General features: G+C 43.5%; 1 protein-coding gene and 1 non-coding gene across 3 annotated transcripts; one reads left to right on the forward strand and one right to left on the reverse strand.

Annotated features, from left to right (window-relative positions):
• LOC115120483 (divergent protein kinase domain 1B-like) lies at nucleotides 1-23,385 on the forward strand. 2 transcript variants are annotated; one of them, XM_029649434.2, is made up of 7 exons: nucleotides 1-706; nucleotides 5,549-5,683; nucleotides 7,419-7,526; nucleotides 7,623-7,799; nucleotides 17,992-18,218; nucleotides 18,466-18,595; nucleotides 19,026-23,385. In XM_029649434.2, exons 1-7 carry the CDS (start codon nucleotides 638-640, stop codon nucleotides 19,467-19,469), a joined length of 1,290 nt encoding a protein of 429 aa, XP_029505294.1. In that variant the 5' UTR covers nucleotides 1-637; the 3' UTR covers nucleotides 19,470-23,385. The 2 variants fall into 2 exon arrangements, with proteins under 2 accessions (XP_029505294.1, XP_029505286.1); XM_029649426.2 differs by having other exon boundaries at nucleotides 3-706; nucleotides 18,454-18,595.
• A 77-nt stretch (nucleotides 23,386-23,462) lies between these two features.
• On the reverse strand, nucleotides 23,463-23,592 carry LOC115129101 (small nucleolar RNA SNORA17). Its single transcript, XR_003863623.2, has one exon. It is a non-coding gene; the product is annotated as a small nucleolar RNA SNORA17 (small nucleolar RNA).
• Between the last annotated feature and the right edge of the window lie 2,466 nt (nucleotides 23,593-26,058).

Raw genomic sequence — 26,058 nt, forward strand, 5'->3', positions numbered from 1 at the left:
CTCCTCCGGATGCTCCGCGATTGCGTCACACCATCCATTTAGTGGCTTCGACCACATTTTCAGGTCAGGTCATATATTGGCTCTTGCTGTTATGAGAGTTCGTTCGTAGAGTCAGAAGGGGTAGACTGGTAGCGTATTCAATAATGTATTTTTTGAAACGGAGGAGTCGGACAGGATTTTTCAGTCAACATTAATATCCTAACCGATGGCGCCTAGGCAGCTGAAAACATGTGCTCAGAATGTCAGTCTGCATGCTGTGAAAGGAATATAGCTCCACTTTGTATTTTTCCCCAATGACGTCTGAAAGCTTAGGATAGGCTATGATTTTCTGCAAACCGAATGGCGTTGTTTGTGTATGAAATTGGATTATGAAACGATGCCCACTTTCTCGCTGACCTGACTCACTGTGGCTCTGGACTGTTTAGATTTGGTCTTTTATTTTCATAAAGGATCTTTGCTCCACATGAAAATCTCGAACGATAAATGCGCACAAAACTGAATGCCATAGGGGTGAACAGGTGACGTCAGTTTAGTATGCTCAGACTGGAGATGCCTGTCCCATGGATGTGTCTCGACGGGAATACGGTTCAGTGATTTGCAGTTCCAGCCCGAGCGCGTTCTACTAACGGAATCGCTTATGATGCCCAGAGGTTTACGGAGGCTCGTGCACCTGGTGCTGTTTTGCCCTATGTCGAAGGGGCTGCAGGTGGGACCACTAGCTGAGATTTGGCTGCGTTTTTGTGCCCTATATGCCATCAGATCGTTACAAATAAGAGTATTCTATCTCTCTCTATTTGTCAGTAAATTGCTAAACTATAGACTTCTAATTAGGTAATAACACAATATACCATTGTATTGATTTGATTTTGTCTGCACAAAGTTTAGACCAGGCTATTTGCCTTATGGACACGGGTGCTATTGAATATCAATGTTGGAAAGATTTGAGTGATATACATCCGTGGTATTCATTTCTTGAATACACAAGCCTTTCAGTTTTGGCTGCAGTGAAGGCCCTGAAACTGTGAATAATGGCTTGGCAAGTTGCATGACAATCGGGACAATTTACTACCCCCAGAATATGGGTTCTGCACGCACTTATGAATTAAAAGTGATTATTCATATTAATTTGCAAAATGGTCTCAGAGCATTGCATATCATTCTGTACGTACACTAATCAAAAATATAAACGCAACATGTAAAGTGTTAGTCCCATGTTTCATAAACTGAAATTAAAGATTCCAGAAATGTTCCATATGCACAAAAAGCTTATTTTTCTCAACTTTGTGTTTACATCCCTGTTAGTGAGCATTTCTCATTCGCCAAGAGCATCCATCCACCTGACAGGTGTGGCATATCAAGAAGCTGATTAAACAGCATGATCGTTACACCTTGTGCTGGGGAAAATGTGCAGTTTTGTCACACAACACAATGCCACAGATGGCTCAAGTTTTGGGGTAGCGTGCAATTGGCATGCTGACTGCAGGAATGTCCACCAGAGCTGTTGCCAGAGAATTGAATGTTCATTTCTATACCATAGGCCGCCTTCAACGTCATTTTAGAAAATTTGGCAGGTACGTTCAACCGGCCTCACAACCGCAGACCATGTGTATGGCGTCGTGTGGGTTAGCAGTTTGCTGACGTCAATGTTGTGGTACAAAGTTCCCCATGGTGGCGGTGGGGTTATGGTATAGGTAGGCATAAGCTACAGACATTAAACACAATTGCATTTTATTGACGGCAATTTGAATGCACAGAGATACCATGACAATATCCTGAGGCCCATTTTCTTGCCATTCATCGGCTGCCCTCACCTCATGTTTCAGTATAATAATGCACGGCCCCATGTTGCAAGGATGTGTATGTACACTCTTCCTGGAAGCTGAAAATGTCCCAGTTCTTCCATGGCCTGCATACTCACAAGACATGTCACCCATTGAGCAGGTTTGGCATGCTCTGGATCCACATGTATGACAGCGTGTTCTGTCACCCATTGAGCAGGTTTGGCATGCTCTGGATCCACATGTATGACAGCGTGTTCCATTTCCCACCAATATCCAGCAACTTTGCACAACCATTGAAGAGGAGTGGAACAACATTCCAAAGGCCAGAATCAACAGACTGATCAACTCTATGCGAAGGAGGTGTGTCGCGCTGCATGAGGCAAATGGTGATCACACCAGATACGGACTGGTTTTCTGATCCATGCCCTTATTGTTTTTTTAAGCTATCTGTGAACAACAGATGCATATCTGGGCCTAATGAATCTATTTAAATGGACTGATTTCTTTATATGAACTGCACTTCAGTTCGTGCTAAATACGGCTGCTAGAATCCTGACTAGAACAAAAAATTGGATCATATTACTCCAGTGCTAGCCTCTCAACACTGGCTTCCTGTCAAAGCAAGGGCTGATTTCAAGGTTTTACTGCTAACCTACAAAGCATTACATGGGCTTGCTCCTACCTATCTCTCTGATTTGGTCCTGCCGTACATACCTACACGTACGCTACGGTCACAAGACGCAGGCCTCCTAATTGTCCCTAGAATTTCTAAGCAAACAGCTGGAGGCAGGGCTTTCTCCTATAGAGCTCCATTTTTATGGAACGGTCTGCCTACCCATGTCAGAGACGCAAACTCGGTCTCAACCTTTAAGTCTTTACTGAAGACTCATCTCTTCAGTGGGTCATATGATTGAGTGTAGTCTGGCCCAGGAGTGGGAAGGTGAACGGAAAGGCTCTGGAGCAACGAACCGCCCTTGCTGTCTCTGCCTGGCCGGTTCCCCTCTTTCCACTGGGATTCTCTGCCTCTAACCCTATTACAGGGGCTGAGTCACTGGCTTACTGGGGCTCTCTCATGCCGTCCCTGGAGGGGGTGCGTCACCTGAGTGGGTTGATTCACTGTTGTGGTCATCCTGTCTGGGTTGCCCCCCCCTTAGGTTGTGCCGTGGCGGAGATCTTTGTGGGCTATACTCAGCCTTGTCTCAGGATGGTAAGTTGGTGGTTGAAGATATCCCTCTAGTGGTGTGGGGGCTGTGCTTTGGCAAAGTGGGTGGGGTTATATCCTTCCTGTTTGGCCCTGTCCGGGGGTGTCCTCGGATGGGGCCACAGTGTCTCCTGACCCCTCTTGTCTCAGCCTCCAGTATTTATGCTGCAGTAGTTTATGTGTCGGGGGGCTGGGGTCAGTTTGTTATATCTGGAGTACTTCTCCTGTCCTATTCGGTGTCCTGTGTGAATCTAAGTGTGCGTTCTCTAATTCTCTCCTTCTCTCTTTCTTTCTCTCTCTCTCTCGGAGGACCTGAGCCCTATGACCATGCCCCAGGACTACCTGACATGATGACTCCTTGCTGTCCCCAGTCCACCTGGCCATGCTGCTGTTCCAGTTTCAACTGACCTGAGCCCTAGGACCATGCCCCAGGACTACCTGACATGATGACTCCTTGCTGTCCCCAGTCCACCTGGCCATGCTGCTGCTCCAGTTTCAACTTCCACCTGACTGTGCTGCTGCTCCAGTTTCAGCTGTTCTGCCTTATTATTATTCGACCATGCTGGTCATTTATGAACATTTGAACATCTTGGCCATGTTCTGTTATAATCTCCACCCGGCACAGCCAGAAGAGGACTGGCCACCCCACATAGCCTGGTTCCTCTCTAGGTTTCTTCCTAGGTTTTGGCCTTTCTAGGGAGTTTTTCCTAGCCACCGTGCTTCTACACCTGCATTGCTTGCTGTTTGGGGTTTTAGGCTGGGTTTCTGTACAGCACTTTGAGATATCAGCTGATGTACGAAGGGCTATATAAATACATTTGATTTGATTTGATTTAACTCAGTAAAATTGTTGCATGTTGCGTTTATATTTTTGTTCAGTGTAAATCCTGGACACTCCATTTAGTATGATATATTATGTTTGGTATGGTTACATAAAACAGATGGTTACTTAAGACAAAAACGAAGGAGGGTGGCTGGTCGGTGTGACTGGGTAGGCGTATAACGTGAATGTTTAGAAACCCAAAGGTTGTGAGTTCAAATATCATCACAATTTTGTTTTGCATTTTAGCACATCTTCAACTACTTACTACTTCTGAGCTACTTTGCAACTACTTAGCATGTTTGCTAACCGTTCCCCTAACCTTAACCCTTTTATCTTCCCCTAACCTTAACCCTTTAATCTAACTCCTAAACTTAACCCTAACCCCTAGGTAACATTAGCCACCTAGCTAGAATTCGTAACATATCTTATATTTTGCAAATTTGTGACATATTGTACGTTTTTCAAATTCGTAACATATAGTACAAATCGTAATTCGTAATATATCATATGAAATGGGGGATGGACATCCACAAATTAATACATGCCATACGAAACATAACATAACATACTAAATGGAGTTTCTCAGGTTTGCGTACAGCATAATACAAAATGCTCTGAGACCAGGTTGTCATTTTGTGACAACCAAACCTTATACTCCATGAACGTTTGAGGAGTAAAAGAAAGGTGCCAGGAATGGCAAGACTGCAAATTTCTTTGCACATTAGAGAGTTTAACAAGAGGGCATCTGTTTAAAATGTAACTTTGTAGATGCCCCTCTCTGATATGGCACTACAGCCAACAGTAAATTGCCACACATGCTCCTGCTCCCCCTCCCTGGCGCTCGAGGGTGCCAGGCTGCCCATCATTACACACACCTGTCACCATCGTTGGCTCGAGAGGTTTTCTTGCCTCGGTTGGCTCGGCAGGCTCCTACCTCAGCTGACTCGTCAGGCCCACGCCTCAGCCGACTCGTTAGGCTCCTCGCCTCAGCCGGCTCGACAGGCTCCCATGCCTCAGCGGGATCGTCAGGCTTTCACGCCTCAGCCGGCTCGTCAGGCTCCCCCGCCTCAGCCAGCTCGTCAGGCTTCCATGCCCAAGCCGGCTCCCATGTCTTGGCCGGCCCATCAGGCTCACCCAGGTGGGACGCCGGGTGGCACCCCTAGAGGGGGTGGGGTACTGTCACACCAGCTCCCGCTCCTCCTGCCTGGCGCTCGAGGACGCCAGGCTGCCCATTATTATGCACACCTGTCACCATCGTTAGGCGCATCTGCGCTTCTTTGGACTCACCTGGACTCCATTACTTTGTTGATTTTTCCCTCCTATATCTGTCTTTTCCTCGATTTGATCTCAGTGTCAGCATTATTGTTGTTGTTTCCCCTGTTCAGATGCTGTCCTTGTTTGTTTCATATCAGATATTTATTAAATGTTTACTCCCTGTACTTGCTTCTCATCTCCCAACGTCTGTCCTTACATAAATACAGGTTTGAATGGGTCATTGAGGGTTGTCAGGGTTGTGCATTTTCTTCCCCGCAATGGCCATGCTGATAGTTCTGTATTTCGCCTTGGAGAAGAATGTCTTCCACAAGACCATATTATAAAGATTGCTTAGATTTCTCAGTGTCTTTATGGCCTTAAACCCCTCTCTTCCTCAGTATGTTTGTCTTGTTTGGGATAAAGCAGAAAACCCATATCTGTAGGACTGTGGACTTTGGTCAATGTGTAATCTTCTCCTCTCCTGTGTAGAGTCGTCTCCCGGCGTTAAAGGTGAAGTACCTGCTGCTGGCCTGGCTGGGGATCCTGGTAGCCAGCTGGGTCCTCTACATGCAGTACGCCTCCTACTCAGAGCTCTGCAGAGGACACGTCTGCCACATGGTCATTGTAAGTATGAAACAGCGTGAACACCCTGACACCTCCTACGAAGGAAGGAGAAAGAGAGAGCGTGGGAGTAATGGATTGGAAGAACATTTAAAGGGACTGGAAGGGCAAGCTGTGGGTGGAAGATGGAACACTGGAAATGGACAGATGGAAAGAGTGAATGAGAAAAAGAGTCATCTGTATTTAGTGTCAGTGACTGCTGAGTGCAGGATGGTTCCTCTTATAATAGAGTAGCAAATTTGGACCAGGAAAAAGTAATTCACAGAATACCTGATAAGAGTCACACTGGATGAGAAATCAGTGATGTAACAGAGAGCCTGCATCCAAAATGTCATCTTATTTACTCAGGCTCTGTCCAAAATGTGTGCACTAAATAGGGAATAGGGTGCCATTTAATGATAGCCAGGCCACAGGAGAAGTGACTCTACTCTAGTTTCCTTAAGCATTGTTCCCTGTGATGAACAGCGATGAGAACTAACCAATCATTCCCAGATCAACAACGTCAGCACAGTCATTTCCCTCGTCACATATTTTACATTTCAGGTTGAATTTAAGCAGGCCGAGATCCCTGTGAAATATTACATTTATACTCTGAAGTGGGACTGTTTGTTGCTCAGCAGTCGGCACACACATATTCAGAAGTAAAGGATCAAGAGAGAGAGAGGGGAAGGGTAAAGATGAATGGCCAGCCTGAGGTCGTCCTGTTTTGCAGTCTTTATCTATGTATAGTGTTATTGTGATGAATAAGGCAGTACTATCGTGCCCTACTCTTCCTTGTGCTGTGAGAGGGAGAGGCAGGCTGTCTGTCTCAGGACATACAAACAGGGAAAACAGTGTCTGGAAAGGGGGAACATGGAGAGAGGAGATAGCGGGATGGAGAGTGTAAAAGACAGAAGGAAGGAGTGAGAGAAGCGTGTTGCCATTGTTGTGTGTGTCCCGCTAGGCTAATTTGCACATTAGTGCGACATTAAGGACGACTGGGCCTTTAATTGGTTGGCTCGCAACCAAAGTGGCCAAAATTAAATCATATTACCATAGCAACTGTTATACCGTGGAGAAGGAGGTCACAGCCTATAGTCTTTATTTATCAATTTTGCTTTGCAAGAGTGAAACTGTTTGGGTGGATCTCATCTTACTGTGGCACAAGCTACTGGAGCAGTGGATGTAGCTACAGGCTGGCGTGCTGCCTGGGTGTTTTACCTGGATGTTTCCTAAACAAGATAATCTCACACCCACACATGCTAATTTATGCAATGACTTTACTTCTCCTTTCAGCTTCTGCAAACAGTCTTTTCCAGATATTTTTTTGGGGTTGGGGTATATCGCTACTCAGTGCCAACAATGGTGCCCAGCTCAGGGTGGACCAAATATAACCGATACATGTGTATGAACACATAAGCCATCTCACAGGGGGTGAAAATAAGTTGACATCTGTGTGGAAACTGGAAAATCCTCACCATTGTTATCTACAGTATTAAAAAAACGATGGTTTGCGTACAGGTGGGTATCTCCACCTGGGATTTAGGCCATAGTACATATGAGGGAGAGATACAATTATTCACATTTGACAATTTGACAAAAGCTGTATTTATTTTAGCTCACCCGTTTCCTAACCTTTACCTAATTCACCTAACCTGCTAAGTAAGTTCTCCGAACCTGCTATATTGTAGGATCCTTGGATCCTCTTCCTGTTGATAATGTGATGACGTATTTCCTGTTTCCTGTCTGTCTGTCTCAGTGTGACCACTACAGGAGAGGCATTATCTCAGGGTCGTCCTGCAAGGACCTGTGTGAGGAGAGGAGCCTGACCCTGCAGCGATGCATGTCCACCTCTTCCACACACCAAGTAGGTAACACATACACACACATCAGGTAATACCCACGCACACACACTCTATCTACTCTGTCTCTATGTAATGGGTATATTTACCTGTGGTTCTAGGTGTACAGTGGTCTGTGGAAGGACAGGCCTGTGGTGATAAAGTGTGGTCTAGAAGAGCCTCTGAAGGGGGACGTGGCTCCTGACTCTGTACTGAGACAGGAAATTACCCTGTTTGACAAGCCCACCCGCGGGACCTCCATGGATGAGTTCAGAGAGATGTTGCACAGCTTTCTCAAGGTCTGGTTGCCCATTTCACTTCCTGTCAGTCCTCACAGTTAGATTAGATAGAAGAGCTTTCCACAATAGACATGTTGGTTGTTTAGCAACAAAACTGAGGTGTGTGTAACTATGGGGAAAAACGGACAGGGTTGGCTAAGATAGAAGCTATATTTAGTCTCCGATGTTTATTGAAAACTTAAATACATTTGTACAATGAGCATTTGTCTTTCAATTAAATCGTTAGTTGTTGGTTAACTAGCTAGTGAATTTGAACCATTTTAGCATTGACTTGAAATCAGTCAAAACATAGTATCAATAACAAGCTGAAACGAGCCACTTACGATTCCCCACATTTTATTTATTTATTTACTTTTTTATTTCACCTTTATTTAACCAGGTAGGCTAGTTGAGAACAAGTTCTCATTTACAACTGCGACCTGGCCAAGATAAAGCATAGCAGTATGAACAGACAACCCAGAGTTACACATGGAGTAAACAATTTAACAAGTCAATAACAGGTAGAAAAAAGAGAGTCTATATACATTGTGTGCAAAAGGCGTGAGGAGGTAGGCAAATAATTACAATTTTGCAGATTAACACTGGAGTGATAAATGATCAGATGGTCATGTACAGGTAGAGATACGGGTGTGCAAAAGAGCAGAAAAGTAAATAAATATAAACAGTATGGGGATGAGGTAGGTAAATTGGGTGGGATATTTACCGATAGACTATGTACAGCTGCAGCGATCGGTTAGCTGCTCAGATAGCAGATGTTTGAAGTTGGTGAGGGAGATAAGTCTCCAAATTCAGCGATTTTTGCAATTCGTTCCAGTCACAGGCAGCAGACAACTGGAACAAAAGGCGGCCAAATGAGGTGTTGGCTTTAGGGATGATCAGTGAGATACACCTGCTGGAGCGCGTGCTACGGGTGGGTGTTGCCATCGTGACCAGTGAACTGAGATAAGGCGGAGCTTTACCTAGCATGGACTTGTAGATGACCTGGAGCCAGTGGGTCTGGCGACGAATATGTAGCGAGGGCCAGCCGACTAGTGCATACAGGTCGCAGTGGTGGGTGGTATAAGGTGCTTTAGTAACAATACGGATGGCACTGTGATAAACTGCATCCAGTTTGCTGAGTAGAGTATTGGAAGCTATTTTGTAGATGACATCGCCGAAGTCGATGATCGGTAGTATAGTCAGTTTTACTAGGGTAAGTTTGGCGGTGTGAGTGAAGGAGGCTTTGTAGAAAGCCGACTCTAGATTTGATTTTAGATTGGAGATGTTTGATATGAGTCTGGAAGGAGAGTTTACAGTCTAGCCAGACACCTAGGTACTTATAGATGTCCACATATTCTAGGTCGGAACCATCCAGGGTGGTGATGCTAGTCGGGCGTGCGGGGGCAGGCAGCGAACGGTTGAAAAGCATGCATTTGGTTTTACTAGCGTTTAAGAGCAGTTGGAAGCCACGGAAGGAGTGTTGTATGGCGTTGAAGCTCGTTTGGAGGTTAGATAGCACAGTGTCCAAGGAAGGGCCGGAAGTATACAGAATGGTGTCGTCTGCGTAGAGGTGGATCAGGGAATCGCCCGCAGCAAGAGCAACATCATTGATATATAAAGAGAAAATAGTCGGCCCGAGAATTGAACCCTGTGGCACCCCCATAGAGACTGCCAGAGGACCGGACAACATGCCCTCCGATTTGACACACTGAACTCTGTCTGCAAAGTAATTGGTGAACCAGGAAAGGCAGTCATTAGAAAAACCGAGGCTACTGAGTCTGCCGATAAGAATATGGTGATTGACAGAGTCGAAAGCCTTGGCCAGGTCGATGAAGACGGCTGCACAGTACTGTCTTTTATCGATGGCAGTTATGATATCGTTTAGTACCTTGAGCGTGGCTCGAAACCAGATTGCACAGCGGAGAAGGTACGGTGGGATTCGAGATGGTCAGTGACCTGTTTGTTGACTTGGCTTTCGAAGACCTTAGATAGGCAGGGCAGGATGGATATAGGTCTGTAACAGTTTGGGTCCAGGGTGTCTCCCCCTTTGAAGAGGGGGATGACTGCGGCAGCTTTCCAATCCTTGGGAATCTCAGATGATATGAAAGTGAGGTTGAACAGGCTGGTAATAGGGGTTGCGACAATGGCGGCGGATAGTTTCAGAAATAGAGGGTCCAGATTGTCAAGCCCAGCTGATTTGTACGGGTCCAGGTTTTGCACCTCTTTCAGAACATCTGCTATCTGGATTTGGGTAAAGGAGAACCTGGAGAGGCTTGGGCGAGTAGCTGCGGGGGGGGGGGGGGGGGGGTGGAGTTGTTGGCCGAGGTTGAAGTAGCCAGGAGGAAGGCATGGCCAGCCGTTGAGAAATGCTTGTTGAAGTTTTCGATAATCATGGATTTATCGGTGGTGACCGTGTTACCTAGCCTCAATGCAGTGGGCAGCTGGGAGGAGGTGCTCTTTTTCTCCATGGACTTTACAGTGTCCCAGAACCTTTTGGAGTTAGAGCTACAGGATGCAAATTTCTGCCTGAAGAAGCTGGCCTTGGCTTTCCTGACTGACTGCGTGTATTGGTTCCTGACTTCCCTGAACAGTTGCATATCGCGGGGACTATTCGATGCTATTGCAGTCCGCCACAGGATGTTTTTGTGCTGGTCGAGGGCAGTCAGGTCTGGAGTGAACCAAGGGCTATATCTGTTCTTAGTTCTGCATTTTTTGAACAGAGCATGTTTCTTGCCATTCTTGCTAGCAATCTGGCCATCCAGAATCACAACAACAGGATGACATCTGCCTGTGATGTTGTCAGCTAACCCATCTATAGAGAACTGGTGTTTTCTGGTACAGGCTGTGTTACAGACATGCACATTCAAAATGCAAATGAACTCAACCCCTCAATCAGAGAGGAGGAAGATAGAGAATAGAGTGTGTGATGGAACGAGGCGGTAGGGGGAGGGAGGGAGAGGCAGAGAGAGGTTAGGGGCTGAAGCCCCGTGCCAAATATAACCCTACACGTCATTGTCAGTACAATGGCTCCACTCTCAGCCATATAGAGATGGGCTGAGAGTGGGGAAGGGAATAAGTTACATGGAAGAAATCTAGCACATTTCAATCATTCCTCACAGTCTCGTTTTTATCTTGTTTTTATTATGGTGTGTACGACTAACTGAACTGAAAAGTGAACTGTTTTTGGTTGTCTATTTTTTTCTTCTTTAAATAGCATTATATACACTCAGTGTCCAGTTTATTAGGTACACCACCCCATTCATGAAAATAGTTTGCTCCTACAGACAATAGCTATATTTCCATTAACTTGTCCAGCGATTTCTTTTTCCGACATGTAGAACATTTGAATAGAAAATAGATGTGACAATTGCCTGTTAGGTTGCGTTTCCATTGAACTATCTTGAGTCGATTTAAAAACAGCTGGATGTAATGAATTCACACCTAAACAGTTTTCAGAAAAACCCAGTGTCTAATAAAAATGTAGTGGTTGAAGTGTTACCATTATCCATTCAGGCAAATTGCACGTTAATATATTGCTGGCATTTGTATGCCATCCCATCTGTTTCATGTCTCAGGTAGCATGCAAAAATTGACTAATATTTCCACATTTAATAACTCCTATGTTCCTATCATATCGGCTGCCTAGGCTGGTCCGTGCCATGGTGAAATTTGCACTCCTGTAGAGCTGAAATAATTGAATGGTGAAACTTGCCAGCCAACCAGAAAAGCAAGGTGAGCAGTGGAAACATTCTCTGGAGTGATGAATCACGCTTCACCATCTGGCAACCCGACAGACAAATCTGGGTTTGGTGGATGCCAGGATAACGCTACCTGTCCAATACATAGTGCCGACTGTAAAGTTTGGTGGAGGAGGAATAATGGTCTGGGGCTGTTTTTCATGGTTTTTCATGGTTCGGGCTATGCCCCTTAGTTCCAGTGAAGGGAAATCTTAAAACAACACCATACAATGGCATTATAGATGATTCTGTTGCTTCCAACTTTGTGGCAACAGTTTGGGGAAGGCCCTTTCCTGTTTCAGCATGACAATGCACTCGTGCACAAAGTGAGGCCCATACAGAAATAGTTTGTCAAGATTGGTGTGGAAGAACTTGACTAGCCTGCACAGAGCTCTGACCTCAACACCATCGAACATCTTTGGGATGAATTGGAACGCCGACTGCGAGCCAGGCCTAATCGCCCAACATCAGTGCCCGACCTCACTAATGCTCATGTGGCTGAATGGAAGCAAGCCCCCCTAGCAATGTTCCAACATCTAGTGGAAAGCCTTTACAGAAGAGTGGAGCAAATGGAGGACAAACTCCATATTAATGCCCATGATTTTGGAATTAGATGTTCGACAAGCAGGTGTTCATATATTTTGATCATGCAGCCATATCTAGAAAAAAATAATTCCAAAGACTGGACCTAAAATTGTATATGAACAATAATTCCTATGTCGAAGATGTGAAAAATATTTGTTGGTCTGATTTGTCTAATGAGGAACATTCGGATGCTGCATTTATGAAAATGCTTCTTCTGGTTACTGAAAGGCATGCGCCCATCACGAAACTGACTGTTAGAACTGCGAAATCCCCATGGATAGATGATGAATTGAAAAACTATGGCTGACAACAAAACAGACTGGTAAACATACAGTAAATTGAGAAATCACGTAACTAAACAAAAATAAGAAACTATACTATGGAACAAAGATGAATAATAAAGTACTTTGAATTAAATTTTTGTCAAAAACGCAAACTCTGCTCTATCCTTCATTGAGGCAGATGGCTTGTTCCTTTGATTTTGCCAACCACTTTAATAACTTTTTTGTTGACAAGATTAGCAAACGTAGGTATGACATGCAAACAACAAGTATTTAATACTGAGCCTCCATATTCATGCATAATTGTTATGGGATTTTTATCAATAATGACTAAATAAGGTATACTGCACTATAACTGGCAAGAATTCTACCCTGTCTTTCTTGTAGTATTAAATTATGTTAGGAAGGGGTTATATGGTATGGACCTAGGAAGAAAGGAATGTATGTGGAGATAAGAGAGGACAGGGAGAGCTCCTCCAGAGTAATAGTGTCTGGGGGAGCCTGGAACGGTCAGCTGAGGGGTTAGACTCATGAGAAAATCCATGTTGGTGTGTATGTATGTATGTATGTATGTATGTATGTATGTATGTATGTATGTATGCATGCATGCGCATAGTTTAGGATGGTATAAGAAGAAATGTATTTGTGAAAAGTTGAGAGCTCTCGCAAAGAAATTGGGATCTGATCAATTGTGAGCTGGGAATTGTTGTTTTATTGAAGACCAGAACTTTACAACCTCTGGGTGTCAGACAGATACATATCATTGGAATTTATGAACACTGATTCAATAATTACTTGACAATAATGGACAAAATAATGAAAGACAAGCACAGTAGTTTTGAGTTACACCAAGGTAAATTGCTGAGGTTGGTAGCAGAGTACATTGTGACTCCTGTTTGCCACATCTTCAATTTAAGCCTGGAAGAAGGCATGTGCCCTCAAACATGGAGGGATGAAAAAGTCATTCCACTGCCCAAGAATAGCAGAGCATCCTTTATTGGCTCAAACAGCCGACCAATCAGCCTGTTACAAGTGCTTAGCAAACTTTGGGGAAAATTGTGTTTTATCAAATACAACGTTTATTTTACAGAAAACAAATGAAAAATCATGAACTGGCAGAGAAGATGATTTAGTGTAGAGGTGCTGACTAACGGTGAATAAACTGTAAGCTATAAAAACAAAGTGTCACACACCCAGAGAAGATGATTTAGTGTAGAGGTGCTGACTAACGGTGAATAAACTGTAAGCTATAAAAACAAAGTGTCACACACCCAGAGAAGATGATTTAGTGTAGAGGTGCTGACTAACGGTGAATAAAAACAAAGTGTCACACACCCAGAGAAGATGATTTAGTGTAGAGGTGCTGACTAACGGTGAATAAAAACAAAGTGTCACACACCCAGAGAAGATGATTTAGTGTAGAGGTGCTGACTAACGGTGAATAAAAACAAAGTGTCACACACCCAGAGAAGATGATTTAGTGTAGAGGTGCTGACTAATGGTGAATAAAAACAAAGTGTCACACACCCAGTGAAGATGATTTAGTGTAGAGGTGCTGACTAACGGTGAATAAAAACAAAGTGTCACACACCCAGAGAAGATGATTTAGTGTAGAGGTGCTGACTAACGGTGAATAAAAACAAAGTGTCACAACACACCCAGAGAAGATGATTTAGTGTAGAGGTGCTGACTAACGGTGAATAAAAACAAAGTGTCACACACCCAGTGAAGATGATTTAGTGTAGAGGTGCTGACTAATGGTGAATAAAAACAAAGTGTCACACACCCAGAGAAGATGATTTAGTGTAGAGGTGCTGACTAATGGTGAATAAACTGTAAGCTATAAAAACAAAGTGTCACACACCCAGAGAAGATGATTTAGTGGAGAGGTGCTGACTAACGGTGAATAAAAACAAAGTGTCACACACCCAGAGAAGATGATTTAGTGTAGAGGTGCTGACTAACGGTGAATAAAAACAAAGTGTCACACAATCCATATACAGTTGAAGTGGGAAGTTTACATACACCTTAGCCAAATACATTTAAACTCAGTTTTCACAATTCCTAACATTTAATCCTAGTAACAATTCCCTGTCTTAGGTCAGTTAGGATCACCACTTTATTTTAAGAATGTGAAATGTCAGAATAATAGTAGAGAATGATTTATTTCATCACATTCCCAGTGGGTCAGAAGTTTACAAACACTCAATTAGTATTTGGTAGCATTGCCTTTAAATTGTTTAACTTTGGTCAAACGTTTCGGGTAGCCTACCACAAGCTTCCCACAATAAGTTGGGTGAATTTTGGCCCATTCCTCCTGACAGAGCTGGTGTAACTGACTCAGGCTTGTAGCCTCCTTGCTCGCACATGCTTTTTCAGTTCTGCCAACAAATGTTCTATAGGATTGAGGTCAGGGCTTTCTGATGGCCACTCCAATACCTTTACTTTGTTGTTATTAAGCCATTTTGCCACAACTTTGGAAGTAGTCTTGGGGTCATTGTCCATTTGGAAGACCCATTTGCGACCAAGCTTTAACTTCCTGACTGATGTCTTGAGATGTTGCTTCAATATATCCACATAATTTCTCTTCCTCATGATGTCATCTATTTTGTGAAGTGCAGCAGTCCCTCCTGCAGCAAACCACCCCCACAACATGATGCTGCCACCCCTGTGCTTCACGTTTGAGATGGTGTTCTTTTGCACAATTGGCCTAGCGTCGTCCGGGTTAGGGAGAGTTTGGCCGGTAGGGATATCCTTGTCTCATCGCGCACCAGCGACTCCTGTGGCATGCCAGGCGCAGTGCACGCTAATCAGGTCACCAGGTGCACAGTGTTTCCTCCGACACATTGGTGCGGCTGGCTTCCGGGTTTGATGCGTGCTGTGATAAGAAGCAGATAGTATTTACTAACAATTGGATACCACGTAAAAAAAAAATAATGACCCCAACCTAAGTGTATGTAAACTTCTGACTTCAACTGTGTGTGTGTGTGTGTGTGTGTATATATATATATATATATATAGTGTGCGACTCTCTTTGTTTTTATAGCTTACAGAAAACAAATTCACAACAAACTTTCAGTTTGCTTATAGGGACGCTACCGTAGGGCAGCCGACTTGGGCCATTATTGTTTTTACAAATGACCTTTCACTGACCTTGAGTAAAGCCTGTGTGTCAATGAACACTGATGACTCAACAATATACATGTCGGCTGCATCAGTAAAATAAATAACTCAGACGCTTCAGTTTTAGAGTGGGTAACTAGCAATAGGCCTGTGCTAAAAATCTCTAACTAAAAGCATATTTTTTAGTGCAAATTACGTATGCAACTCTAAACCTTTTTTAGATCTATTTTTGAATAATATGGCTATTGAGCAAATTAAGGAGACAAAACTGCTGGGTGTAACCCTAGATGGTAAGCTGTCATGGTCAAAAAATATGCACTCAATGGCTGCTAAAATGGGAAGAGGTCTGTCCATGATAGGCTGTTGCTCTGCCTTCTTGACATCTCAGACGACCAGACAGGTCCTACAGGCCCTATTTTATTTTGCACCTGGACTACTGCCCAGCTGTGTGGTCATGTGTGGCAAATAAATGTTTTTATATATCTTGTATTGTAGTGTAATTTGCACTGTACTATGTATTAGACCTAGATATTGTGTGTACTGATATGTAGGCTGTGTGTGACATTTTAAATCTAGAGTGCATTCGGAAAGTTCAGATCCCTTCCCTTTTTCCACATTTTGTTGCGTTACAGCATTGTTCTAAAATTGATCAAATGACCCCATAATGACAAAGCAAAAACAGGTTTTTAAACATTTTTGCAAATGTATTAAAAATAAAAACAGAAATAGCTTATTTACAATAGTATTCAGAATCTTTGCTATGAGACTCAAAATTGAGCTCAGGTACATCCTGTTTCCATTGATCATCCTTGAGATGCTTCTACAACTTGATTGGAGTCCACCAGTGGTAAATTCAATTGATTGGACATGATTTGGAAAGGCACACACCTGTCTATTTCAGGTCCCACAGTTGACAGTGCATGTCAGAAAAAAAAACAAGCCATGAGGTTGAAGGAATTGTCCAAAGAGAGATGAGACAGGATTGTGTCGATGCACAGATCTGGGGAAGGGTACCAAAAAATTCTGCAGCATTGATGGTCCCCAAGAACACAGTGGCCTCCATCATTCTTAAATGAAAGAAGTTTGGAACCACCAAGAACCCAATAGTCACTCTAAAAGAGCCTCAGAGTTCCTCTGTGGAGATGGACAACCACCTCTGCAGCACTCCACCAAGAGTGCCTTTATGATAGAGTGGCCAGACGGAAGCCACTCTTTAGTAAAAAGCACAACAGTCTGCTTTGAGAGTGCCAAAATGCACCTAAAAGACTCAGACCATGAGAAACTAGATTCTCTGGTCTGATGAAATCAAGACTGAATTATTTTGCCTGAATGTCAAGCGTCACATCTGGAGGAAACCTGGCACCATCCTACGGTGAAGTATGGTGGTGGCAGCATCATGCTGTGGGGATGTTTTACAGTGGCAGGGACTGGAAGATGAGGCTAATATGAACGGAACGAAGTACAGTGAGATCCTTGATGAAAAACTTATCTAGAGCACTCAGGGCCTCAGACTGGGGACAGGACAACGACCCTAAGCACACAGCCAACACAATGCAGGAGTGGCTTCGGGACAAGTCTCTGAATGTCCTTGAGTGGCCCAGTCAGAGCCCGGACTTGAATCCAATCAAATATCTCTGGAGAAATCTGAAAATAGCTGTGCAGCGACGATCCCCATCCAACCTGACAGAGCTTGAGAGGATCTGCAGAGAAGAATGGGAGAAACTCCACAAATACAGGAGTGCCAAGTTTATAGCGTCATACCCAAGAAGACTCGAGGCTATAATTGCTGCCAAAGGTGCTTCAACAAAATATTAATGTAAATGAGTAAATGATCTGAATACTTATGTAAATGTGATATCAGTTTTTCTTTTTATATAAATTTGCAAAAATTCCTAAAAACCTGTTTTTGCCTTGTCATTGTGGGGTATTTTGTGTAGGTTGATGAGATAAAAAAACACTTATCAATTTTAAAATAAGGCTGTAACGTAACAAAATGTGGAAAAAGTCAAGGGGTCTGAATACCGAATGCACTGGATTTCAGTGCTTTACTAATAATGTTCTGTATTATGTCATGTTTCATGTGGACCCCAGGAAGAGTAGCTGATACTTTTGCCATGGCTAATGGGGATCCTAATACCAAATCCCAACGGATCTGTGACCAACAGATGCATATCTTGATTTCCATGTGAAATCCATAGATTAGGCCTAAATATTTTTTTCAATTGACTGATTTCCATATATGAAATGTAATTCAGTAAATCTTTGAAATTGTTGCATGTTGCGTTTTTTATATTTCAGTGTAGATGGGTGTACCTAATAAACTGTCCATGAAGTGTATGTTTAAACTGTTATTCTAGTCTTAGCTGGCTGATATTTACGCCGTTGCTTAGTGGACAAAAACTGTAACATTCGATTGCAAGGTTTGAACATCATGGTCTCCTGTACATATCAGTTCCTCACTTTGTTTTCTATCTGTCCTCCCTGCAGTCTAACCTGGGAGAGCAACCTTCTCTCACCACCTTGGTGGGTCGTGTCATCACCCTGGCCGATGTCAACAAGGACCGCAAGGTGTCCCTGGCGGAAGCCAAGTCTGTGTGGGCTCTCCTCCAGATTAACGAGTTCCTTCTGATGGTAGCCCTGCAGGAGAAGGAGCATACCCCCAAACTGCTGGGCTTCTGCGGGGACCTGTACGTGACTGAGCGCGTGGGCCACAGGTAAGGACCACTTTGGAAATAAGGGTTTTAATTAAAGAATGACTGTATTGGCTGATTTTAATTGGTTTTGTCCATGTAATTTCCAAGAAATGCCACTAGAAACATTTGTGTCTTGGATGTGTGGTTTGATTAGGTGTTCATTGGTTTCAAATTATATTATCTGGGATTAAATGCACATCTTGTTGGTGTATGTATTTTTTTTTTACCCAGAAATAATATTACATTAAATCTACAGCTCCCTCTATAGGTTGGAGGTCCCCAGCTACCTGCAGGCATTAGTTCCAGAGGCCCTGAGCTCCAGCCTGAACCAGTGGCTGGCCCCGGCGTGGCCCCGGAGGGCCCGCATCACCATAGGCCTGCTGGAGTTCATAGAGGAGGTAAAGATAAGATAGGAGGAGCCATAGAGATAGAGGACTCATCTTTGTATCTGTGCCATTATAGCGTTTGTGACAGCATGGGCAGTGCCATTGAGGCCACCTCCATTTTAAAGTAGTCAATTTTCTTCACGATTGGCCGATCCCTCCTGATGACCTGGTTGAACATGACTCCAAAAGGATCACCAGGAGGGATCAGCCAATGAAATTGGAAGTTTCCCCCTGGGTTGGCTACATTAAAATGGTGGAAGCCCAATGGTACTGCCCATGCTAATATGACCTTTTGGCCACTGGTTGCGGCTCTGTGAATACATAAAACATATCAAGCTTAGACAGAGGACAGACAATTTATAATCATTGGGAATAGAACGTGTAGTTGTCTGATTTATAATGATCTATACACTAAACATCTGTACCCCATCAATTCCAACAGGTGTTCCACGGGGCCTACGGCAGCTTCCTGATGTGTGACGCCAGCCTGCGCCACGTGGGGTATAACTTCAGGTATGACTGCAAGATGGCAGACCTGCGCAGCGTGGCGTCCGAGATGGAGGTCCGCAGGTTCCTGCGGGGACGTCGCTGCGAGACCAACGCTGACTGCACCTTCGGGCGGGACTGCACTGCCACCTGCGATCGGCTGGTGAAGCAATGTAACACAGAGGTGGTCCAGCCCAACCTAGCCAAGGTGTGTGTGATGCTACAGGACTATCTGGTGTCTGGGGCGCCCCAGGACCTCCGCATAGACCTGGAGAAGCAGCTCCATACCTGTGTGACGCTCAGCGGCCTGGCTAGCCAGATGGAGGTGCACCACTCGCTGGTCCTCAACAACCTCAAAACCCTGCTGTGGAAGACCATCTCCAACACACAGTACTCCTGAGGACCACAGAAGAGCTGCTGGGAGCCATATGTAGGCCTGGGTCGTATTCATTTGACACCAAATAAAGGAAACTGGATTGAAACAAATGGACAATCTGAAGTTGTCCAGTAAGAAGTGCAAATGTATTAACTGTTCACATAATTTTCTACGGTATGCCCTAATGACTACAACTCATTTTTCCTTAGACCGACCTTAACCAGGAAAACAAAAACACCAGGACCTACCCATAGGAGTGAGGCAGGTCCAAACTCTACCCTATTATTTACCCTAGAGGTACTTCACCTCCGACCCTACTTTTTTACAAACATGCCAAAAGCTTGAGTAAAACAGACTAGTAAAGTGAAAATGAATGAAAATCAAATGGATTATGATTTAAAAGTAAAGGCAGTTTATTTTTATGGAAGGATTCTTTATTTTGTGAAGGAGGAAACTGTCTGGTCTATTCTCAGGGCCTTGCCTATGTAATGATAATTAACTGTACAGTATTCTACTTTAAAGAGTAGTTAAGTGTATAACTTCTATCAGGGAACGTCAATGTAGAGGTGTAATGCCATGAAAATATGGGAGTGATGTAACAGTATGTGAAAAAACTACTATTTTATCTGTGTGTGAATGGTCCATCAGACAAGGTCAAATGAGATGGAAATATGGAGGGATCAATTGAGCTTTTGTGATAGATCATAACCAATCTATATTACTCAGATGAAAAGAAAAGAAAATACAGCACTCCAATCTATGGCAATTTTTCTAGACTTAAAAAAGTGAAGTCTCAGTATTTTATGAATTATACAACAGGTTGGTCTAATCCTGAATGCTGATTGGGTAAAACCGCATTCCAGTCAGTGTCTGTACCACCATCTAACTTACTATTTACTGTTCCATCCGATTGCGCAATCCACTGTCTGGCGATATCGCACCTCATTAGCTCATTGCTCATTAGCTCATTGCTCATTAGCTCATTGCTCATTAGCTCATTGCTCATTAGCTCATTGCTCATTAGCTCATTGCTCATTAGCTCATTGCTATGATGCATCCAAATAAACAATAAACATTATCCAAACAAATGTCACAAAACAGCTTAAACAAATGCAGCTATTCAGGCTGCACTGTCTGACGTGACTAAGTTAGCCGTAGTTGGCTAGCTAGCAAGCAAGGGATAAGAAGGTTGCCAGCCAGCATGGCAATGGAACATTAAGAATGAAAGACTGACACAGAACAAAAAATTGAACAACTGTGGCGCGTCTCTGGCAACCAAAACACCAGCTTGGGTAGCAACCCTAGATTTGTGTCGGGACTGTCTTGTGGAACCATGAAATAGTATGAACAAATTCATCAAATCAAAATGTTAATCATTATTTGAATATATTTGAATATGTTGATAAAAGTGAATATGCACTCAAAGCCGGTGTGGAGGATATTGGCACGGTTTGCCGGCCCTAGTCATGGGCCTAACACCCGTGCCAATATATACTCCAAACACCGGCTTCTCTGGCATTATCACTTAAAGGGAAAAAAGCTGTCTTTTACCATTGTGTAGTTCGCCCCGACAGTATTTTGCAATTCAAATTCCAACCAACCATGTTCTCGCCTCAAGTTCCATCCATCTTTCCATGGCACCAATATATTCATTTTACAGGTGTACTTGTTAAAATAGTCTCCAGTGTCAGTAGATACATTGTAATAGTGACATGTTTCGGCATCTGAAGGGAAACGCTCATAAGAAAATATATTTCAACCAGTGAGATCAGCTTGAGATTTGAATTAGCTTGAAAATTGCATCATGATAAAAGTGATACTCAGAACCAAAGTCTGGTCCATAAGGCAATTTGATTCTTAAATTGGATCCAAATACTGCCTAATTAAATAAAAGGTACACAGTCCAGAGGTTAACATGATCAGACAGTCCAGAGGTTAACATGATCATCCATCTACCCAAATACAGTGCCTATCAGATTCTACCAACTTTGCGCAACTCTTACAGCAACATGCACAGTGTACAAAAAATGAGGAATACCTTCCTAATATCAAGTTGCACCCGATTGTGCCCTCAGAACAGCCTCAATTTGTCTGGCCATGGACTCCACAAGGTCTAGAAAGCTTTCCACAGGGTTGCTGGCCCATGTTGACTCCAATGCGTCCCACAGTTGTGTCAAATTGGCTGGTAGTGGATCTCTATACCGAATAGTTCATTCCATCTCATCCCACAGATGCTCAATTGGATTGAGATCTGGTGACTGGGCAGGCCACTGCAGTAAGCAGAATGCATCATTCGTGGAACCATTCCTGGACAATCCAAGCCTTGTGCCATTATCCTGCTGAAAAAAAATCAATTCACAGATTGATACACTCCTGCCATGAAGGGATGCACCCGATTGACAATGATGTTTATATATCCCTTGGCATTCAAACATTGTGCCACTTATCAACTGGCCCAATGTGTGCCATGAAAACACACCACCAACCTGCAATGTTGACACGCGGCATGATGGATGCATGTACTCGTGGTTCTCGCCATACCGAAGTCCTCCCATCAGCGTGAAACAGCAGGAACTGGAATTCATCAGACCAGGCAATGTTTTTCAAACTCTCTATGGTTTGTTCCTTGGTCCACTGCAACCCATTTATTTATTTTTGTGCTGAAAGAGGAACTCCAAGGTCGTCGACTGCCACACCCCATTCGTGTCGAGGTAGGACGAGTTGTGCCTTCTTTTGGGTCTTTGGGCACCAATGTTGTACTGGACTGTCAGTTGACTAACTGTAGCCAGTCTGTTGCTCTGCACAATTCAGGTCAGCCTCCTTTGTCGTCTTTCGTCAAAGACCCATTTTCGGCCACAGGCCTGCCGTTGGCTGGATGTCCTTTAGGCGGTGGACCATTCATGAGACACGGGAAACTTGAGTGTGAAAAACCCAGCAGCATTGCAGTTCTTGACAAACTGATACGCCTGGCAGCTACTACCATACTCCGTTACAAAGGTACTTCGATCTTGCCCATTCACCCTCTGAATGGCACACATACACAATCCATGTGTCTCAAGTATTACATCTTTTAACCCATCTCCTCACCTTCATTTACACAGATTGAAGTGGATTCAACATGACATCAAGGATCATAGCTTTCACCTGGTCAGGCCATGTCATGGAAAGAGCAGGTGTTCCTAATGTTTTGTACACAGTGGTTGTTGCCGTAAGAGTTCTGCAAAGTTGGTAGAATCTTATTCCAAATGATTCAGAACTAATGGATGCCAAAGGTGCTTCCAAGTACTAAGTTTAGGATGGAGACTTATCCAAATTATGATATTTCAGTGTTTAATTTGTTACATTTTCTATAACTTTAACGTTGAAGATGTGGGGTTGGTTGTGTAGATCTGTAGGAATATAATAAAATGTAACATATTAATGCAGCAAAACAGTGCCCTACGCTATAGAAGATGTCACCATAAACAGGCAAGAGTGTGGCCTGCACAATCCTTTCTCTACCATCACCTTGAATCTTCAACTTTGAAACTGGCCACATCTTGGCTTCTTCGTCACATCTGCAATCTGTCAAAGAATCAGGAAATGGGTGAGAAAACGATAGCCAAGACCTATCAATCCTCCAAAATGATCAAGAAAAGTAGACCTCAGATCAAAGTCAATCAAAACTCACAAAGTCTTGGACTAATGGCAGTTACCAGTCAGTAAACAAATTAACACAAGAAACACAACTGCTGAGGGTGAGGGATCTTGAAGGAAAAGTCCACCACAGTTTTTGGTGTTTGTTCCATTGTTGACATAAGTAAAACATGTTTGGTGTTTGTTCCATTGTTGACATAAGTAAAACATTTTTGGTGTTTGTTGCATTGTTGACGTAAGTAAAACATTTTTGGACAATGTCACCAATGGACTAACAATAAATACCAAACTATTTTTTCTTTAACTGACTCACTCCTGTTCAAATACTTCCTGTACACTAAGAACCCTTTTCAGAGATTCTAAATGGTTCATTGGTGGCCAAATGTTAGAGCTATGATCATTTCAAGTACCCACCGTTCTGGGTCCTCAGCATATAAATATCTTTCACTCTCCGCCCCTCATCACACAGGCTCAACACGTACAGTCAGACTGCAACGCCTCGAGGGGCGGATTGGTCAGAGACCAACACACTTAGCCAGTACGTTACCCAGTGAGGAGTGTAATGACCATGGCTTATGGCTTGGTCATCCCCCACTACGACCACAGTCGCTACTGCTGCACCTCCAGACTGCTCTTCATCTGAAATTAACATCCAAAAGACTATAGGTTAGGTTTGAAGAGCCACAAGGAAACGGATATTAAGGCAACAAAGTCAAAAGTACATAAAGTAGTTAGTCCAAGTACATTGCTGCTAGTTCTACAGCATCCATTTTACACCAAGATGAACCATTCTTGATTAGACTGGTTGGCTGACAATGTCACAAATGACGTAGGCGTCGATGTGGCCGGAAGGCTTGATTCTAACATGTTAGATAGCTATCAACAATGACAAGAAGCTGCCATGTGGGGAATTGTAGGTGACACAAAATTGCTTCCAACACTCTACTCAGCAAACTGGATGCAGTTTATCACAGTGCCATCCGTTTTGTCACTAAAGCACCTTATACCACCCACCACTGCGACTTGTATGCTCTAGTCGGCTGGCCCTCGCTACATATTCGTCGCCAGACCCACTGGCTCCAGGTCATCTACAAGTCCATGCTAGGTAAAGCTCCGCCTTATCTCTGTTCACTGGTCACGATGGCAACACCCATCCGTAGCACGCGCTCCAGCAGGTGTATCTCACTGATCATCCCTAAAGCCAACACCTCATTTGGCCGCCTTTCCTTCCAGTTCTCTGCTGCCTGTGATTGGAACAAATTTCAAAAATCGCTGAAGTTGGAGACTTTTATCTCCCTCACCAACTTCAAACATCTGCTATCTGAGCAGCTAACCGATCGCTGCAGCTGTACATAGTCTATCGGTAAATAGCCCACCCATTTTTACCTACCTCATCCCCATACTGTTTTTATTTATTTACTTTTCTGCTCTTTTGCACACCAATATCTCTACCTGTACATGACCATGTGATCATTTATCACTCCAGTGTTAATCTGCAAAATTGTAATTATTCGCCTACCTCCTCATGCCTTTTGCACACAATGTATATAGACTCCCCTTTTTTATTATTTTCCTACTGTGTTATTGACTTGTTAACTGTTTACTCCATGTGTAACTCTGTGTTGTCTGTTCATACTGCTATGCTTTATCTTGGCCAGGTCGCAGTTGCAAATGAGAACTTGTTCTCAACTAGCCTACCTGGTTAAATAAAGGTGAAATAAAAAAATAAATAAAAACACATCTCAGCTAGTTCTCTTGTTGAGACCATGTCTTGTTTAGAGGCATTTTCACAGATTTCATGTCAATGTTAATATGGCTCAAATTTTCTAGCCAGCCAACAACTTTCAATGTATTTGAGACAAGTGCTCATTTTGTATTTGTATTTATTATGGATCAGCTACTCTTCTTGGGGTCCAGCAAAATTAAGACAGTTTACACAATCTTAAAAACATTACAATACATTCACAGATTTCACAACACACTGTGTGTCCTCAGGCCCCTACTCCACCACTACCACATATCTATAGTACTAAATCCATGTGTATGTATACTGCGTATTTTATCGTGTGTGTGTTTGTGTGTGTGTGTTTGTGTGTGAGTGTGTGTGTGTGTTATGCAGGTGAGTGAGGACCCAAAAGCGGTTTAACAGAAACAGAGTCTTTTAATGTCCAAACACAGGGAAGACATAAATCCTCTTCAGATGTATCGGTTGACAAAATAGACAACCCGCAGAGAGGGCGACAAATAAATCATAAAGTCCTCTGATCTTTACAGGAGAGTCCCCTTCTAGCAGCAGAGGAGAATAGCAGGGTTAGCGGCAACAGACTGCTGGTCTCTCCGGGTAGGCGCGGGTTGTAGAGGACAGAGGTACCTGATCACACGTAGCATCTGATGAAGAGGCAGATTACGACAGGACGGGACAAGGGTGAAGCAAACGAGAATCTGACAAAGACAGAAGCAGAAACAGAGAGAGAAATAGAGACCTAATCAGAGGGAAAAAAGGGAACAGGTGGGAGAGAGTAAACGAGGTAGTTAGAGGAGATGAGGAACAGCTGGGGGAAGGAAAGGGAGAGAAGGTAACCTAATACGACCAGCAGGGGGAAACGAAGTGAAGAGAAAGAACAGGAACAAGACATAACATGACAATACATGACAGTGTGAGTGTGTGCATGTTTCTGTGCCAATGTTTGTGTTGCTTCACAGTCCCCGCTGTTCCATAAGGTGTTTTTTTATCTGGTTTTTAAATCAAATTTTACTTGATGTGGAATAGAGTTCCGTGTAGTCATGGCTCTATGTAGTACTGTGTGCCTCCCATAGTCTGTTCTGGACTTGGGGACTGTGAAGAGACCTCTTGTGGCATTGTGCAGATGTATTTATGTTTTCAATAAACATTGATACGAAAGTTCAAATGTTGTCAATCATCTAAGCCAAACCCATGTGTTTTACCCCATAGTTGACACACATTGGTTGTTGCTAA

The sequence above is a fragment of the Oncorhynchus nerka genome, linkage group LG4 (assembly GCF_034236695.1).
Source record: "Oncorhynchus nerka isolate Pitt River linkage group LG4, Oner_Uvic_2.0, whole genome shotgun sequence".
NCBI lineage: Eukaryota > Metazoa > Chordata > Actinopteri > Salmoniformes > Salmonidae > Oncorhynchus > Oncorhynchus nerka.

Bases quoted from the DNA above. Each gene is read 5' to 3' on its own strand.
- LOC115120483 (XM_029649426.2), top strand. From the start codon at position 638: ATGATGCCCAGAGGTTTACGGAGGCTCGTGCACCTGGTGCTGTTTTGC. The intron at 5,684-7,418 runs GTAAGTATGAAA...TGTCTGTCTCAG, and splicing joins ACGTCTGCCACATGGTCATT to TGTGACCACTACAGGAGAGG. The intron at 18,219-18,453 runs GTAAGGACCACT...TTAAATCTACAG, and splicing joins ACTGAGCGCGTGGGCCACAG to CTCCCTCTATAGGTTGGAGG.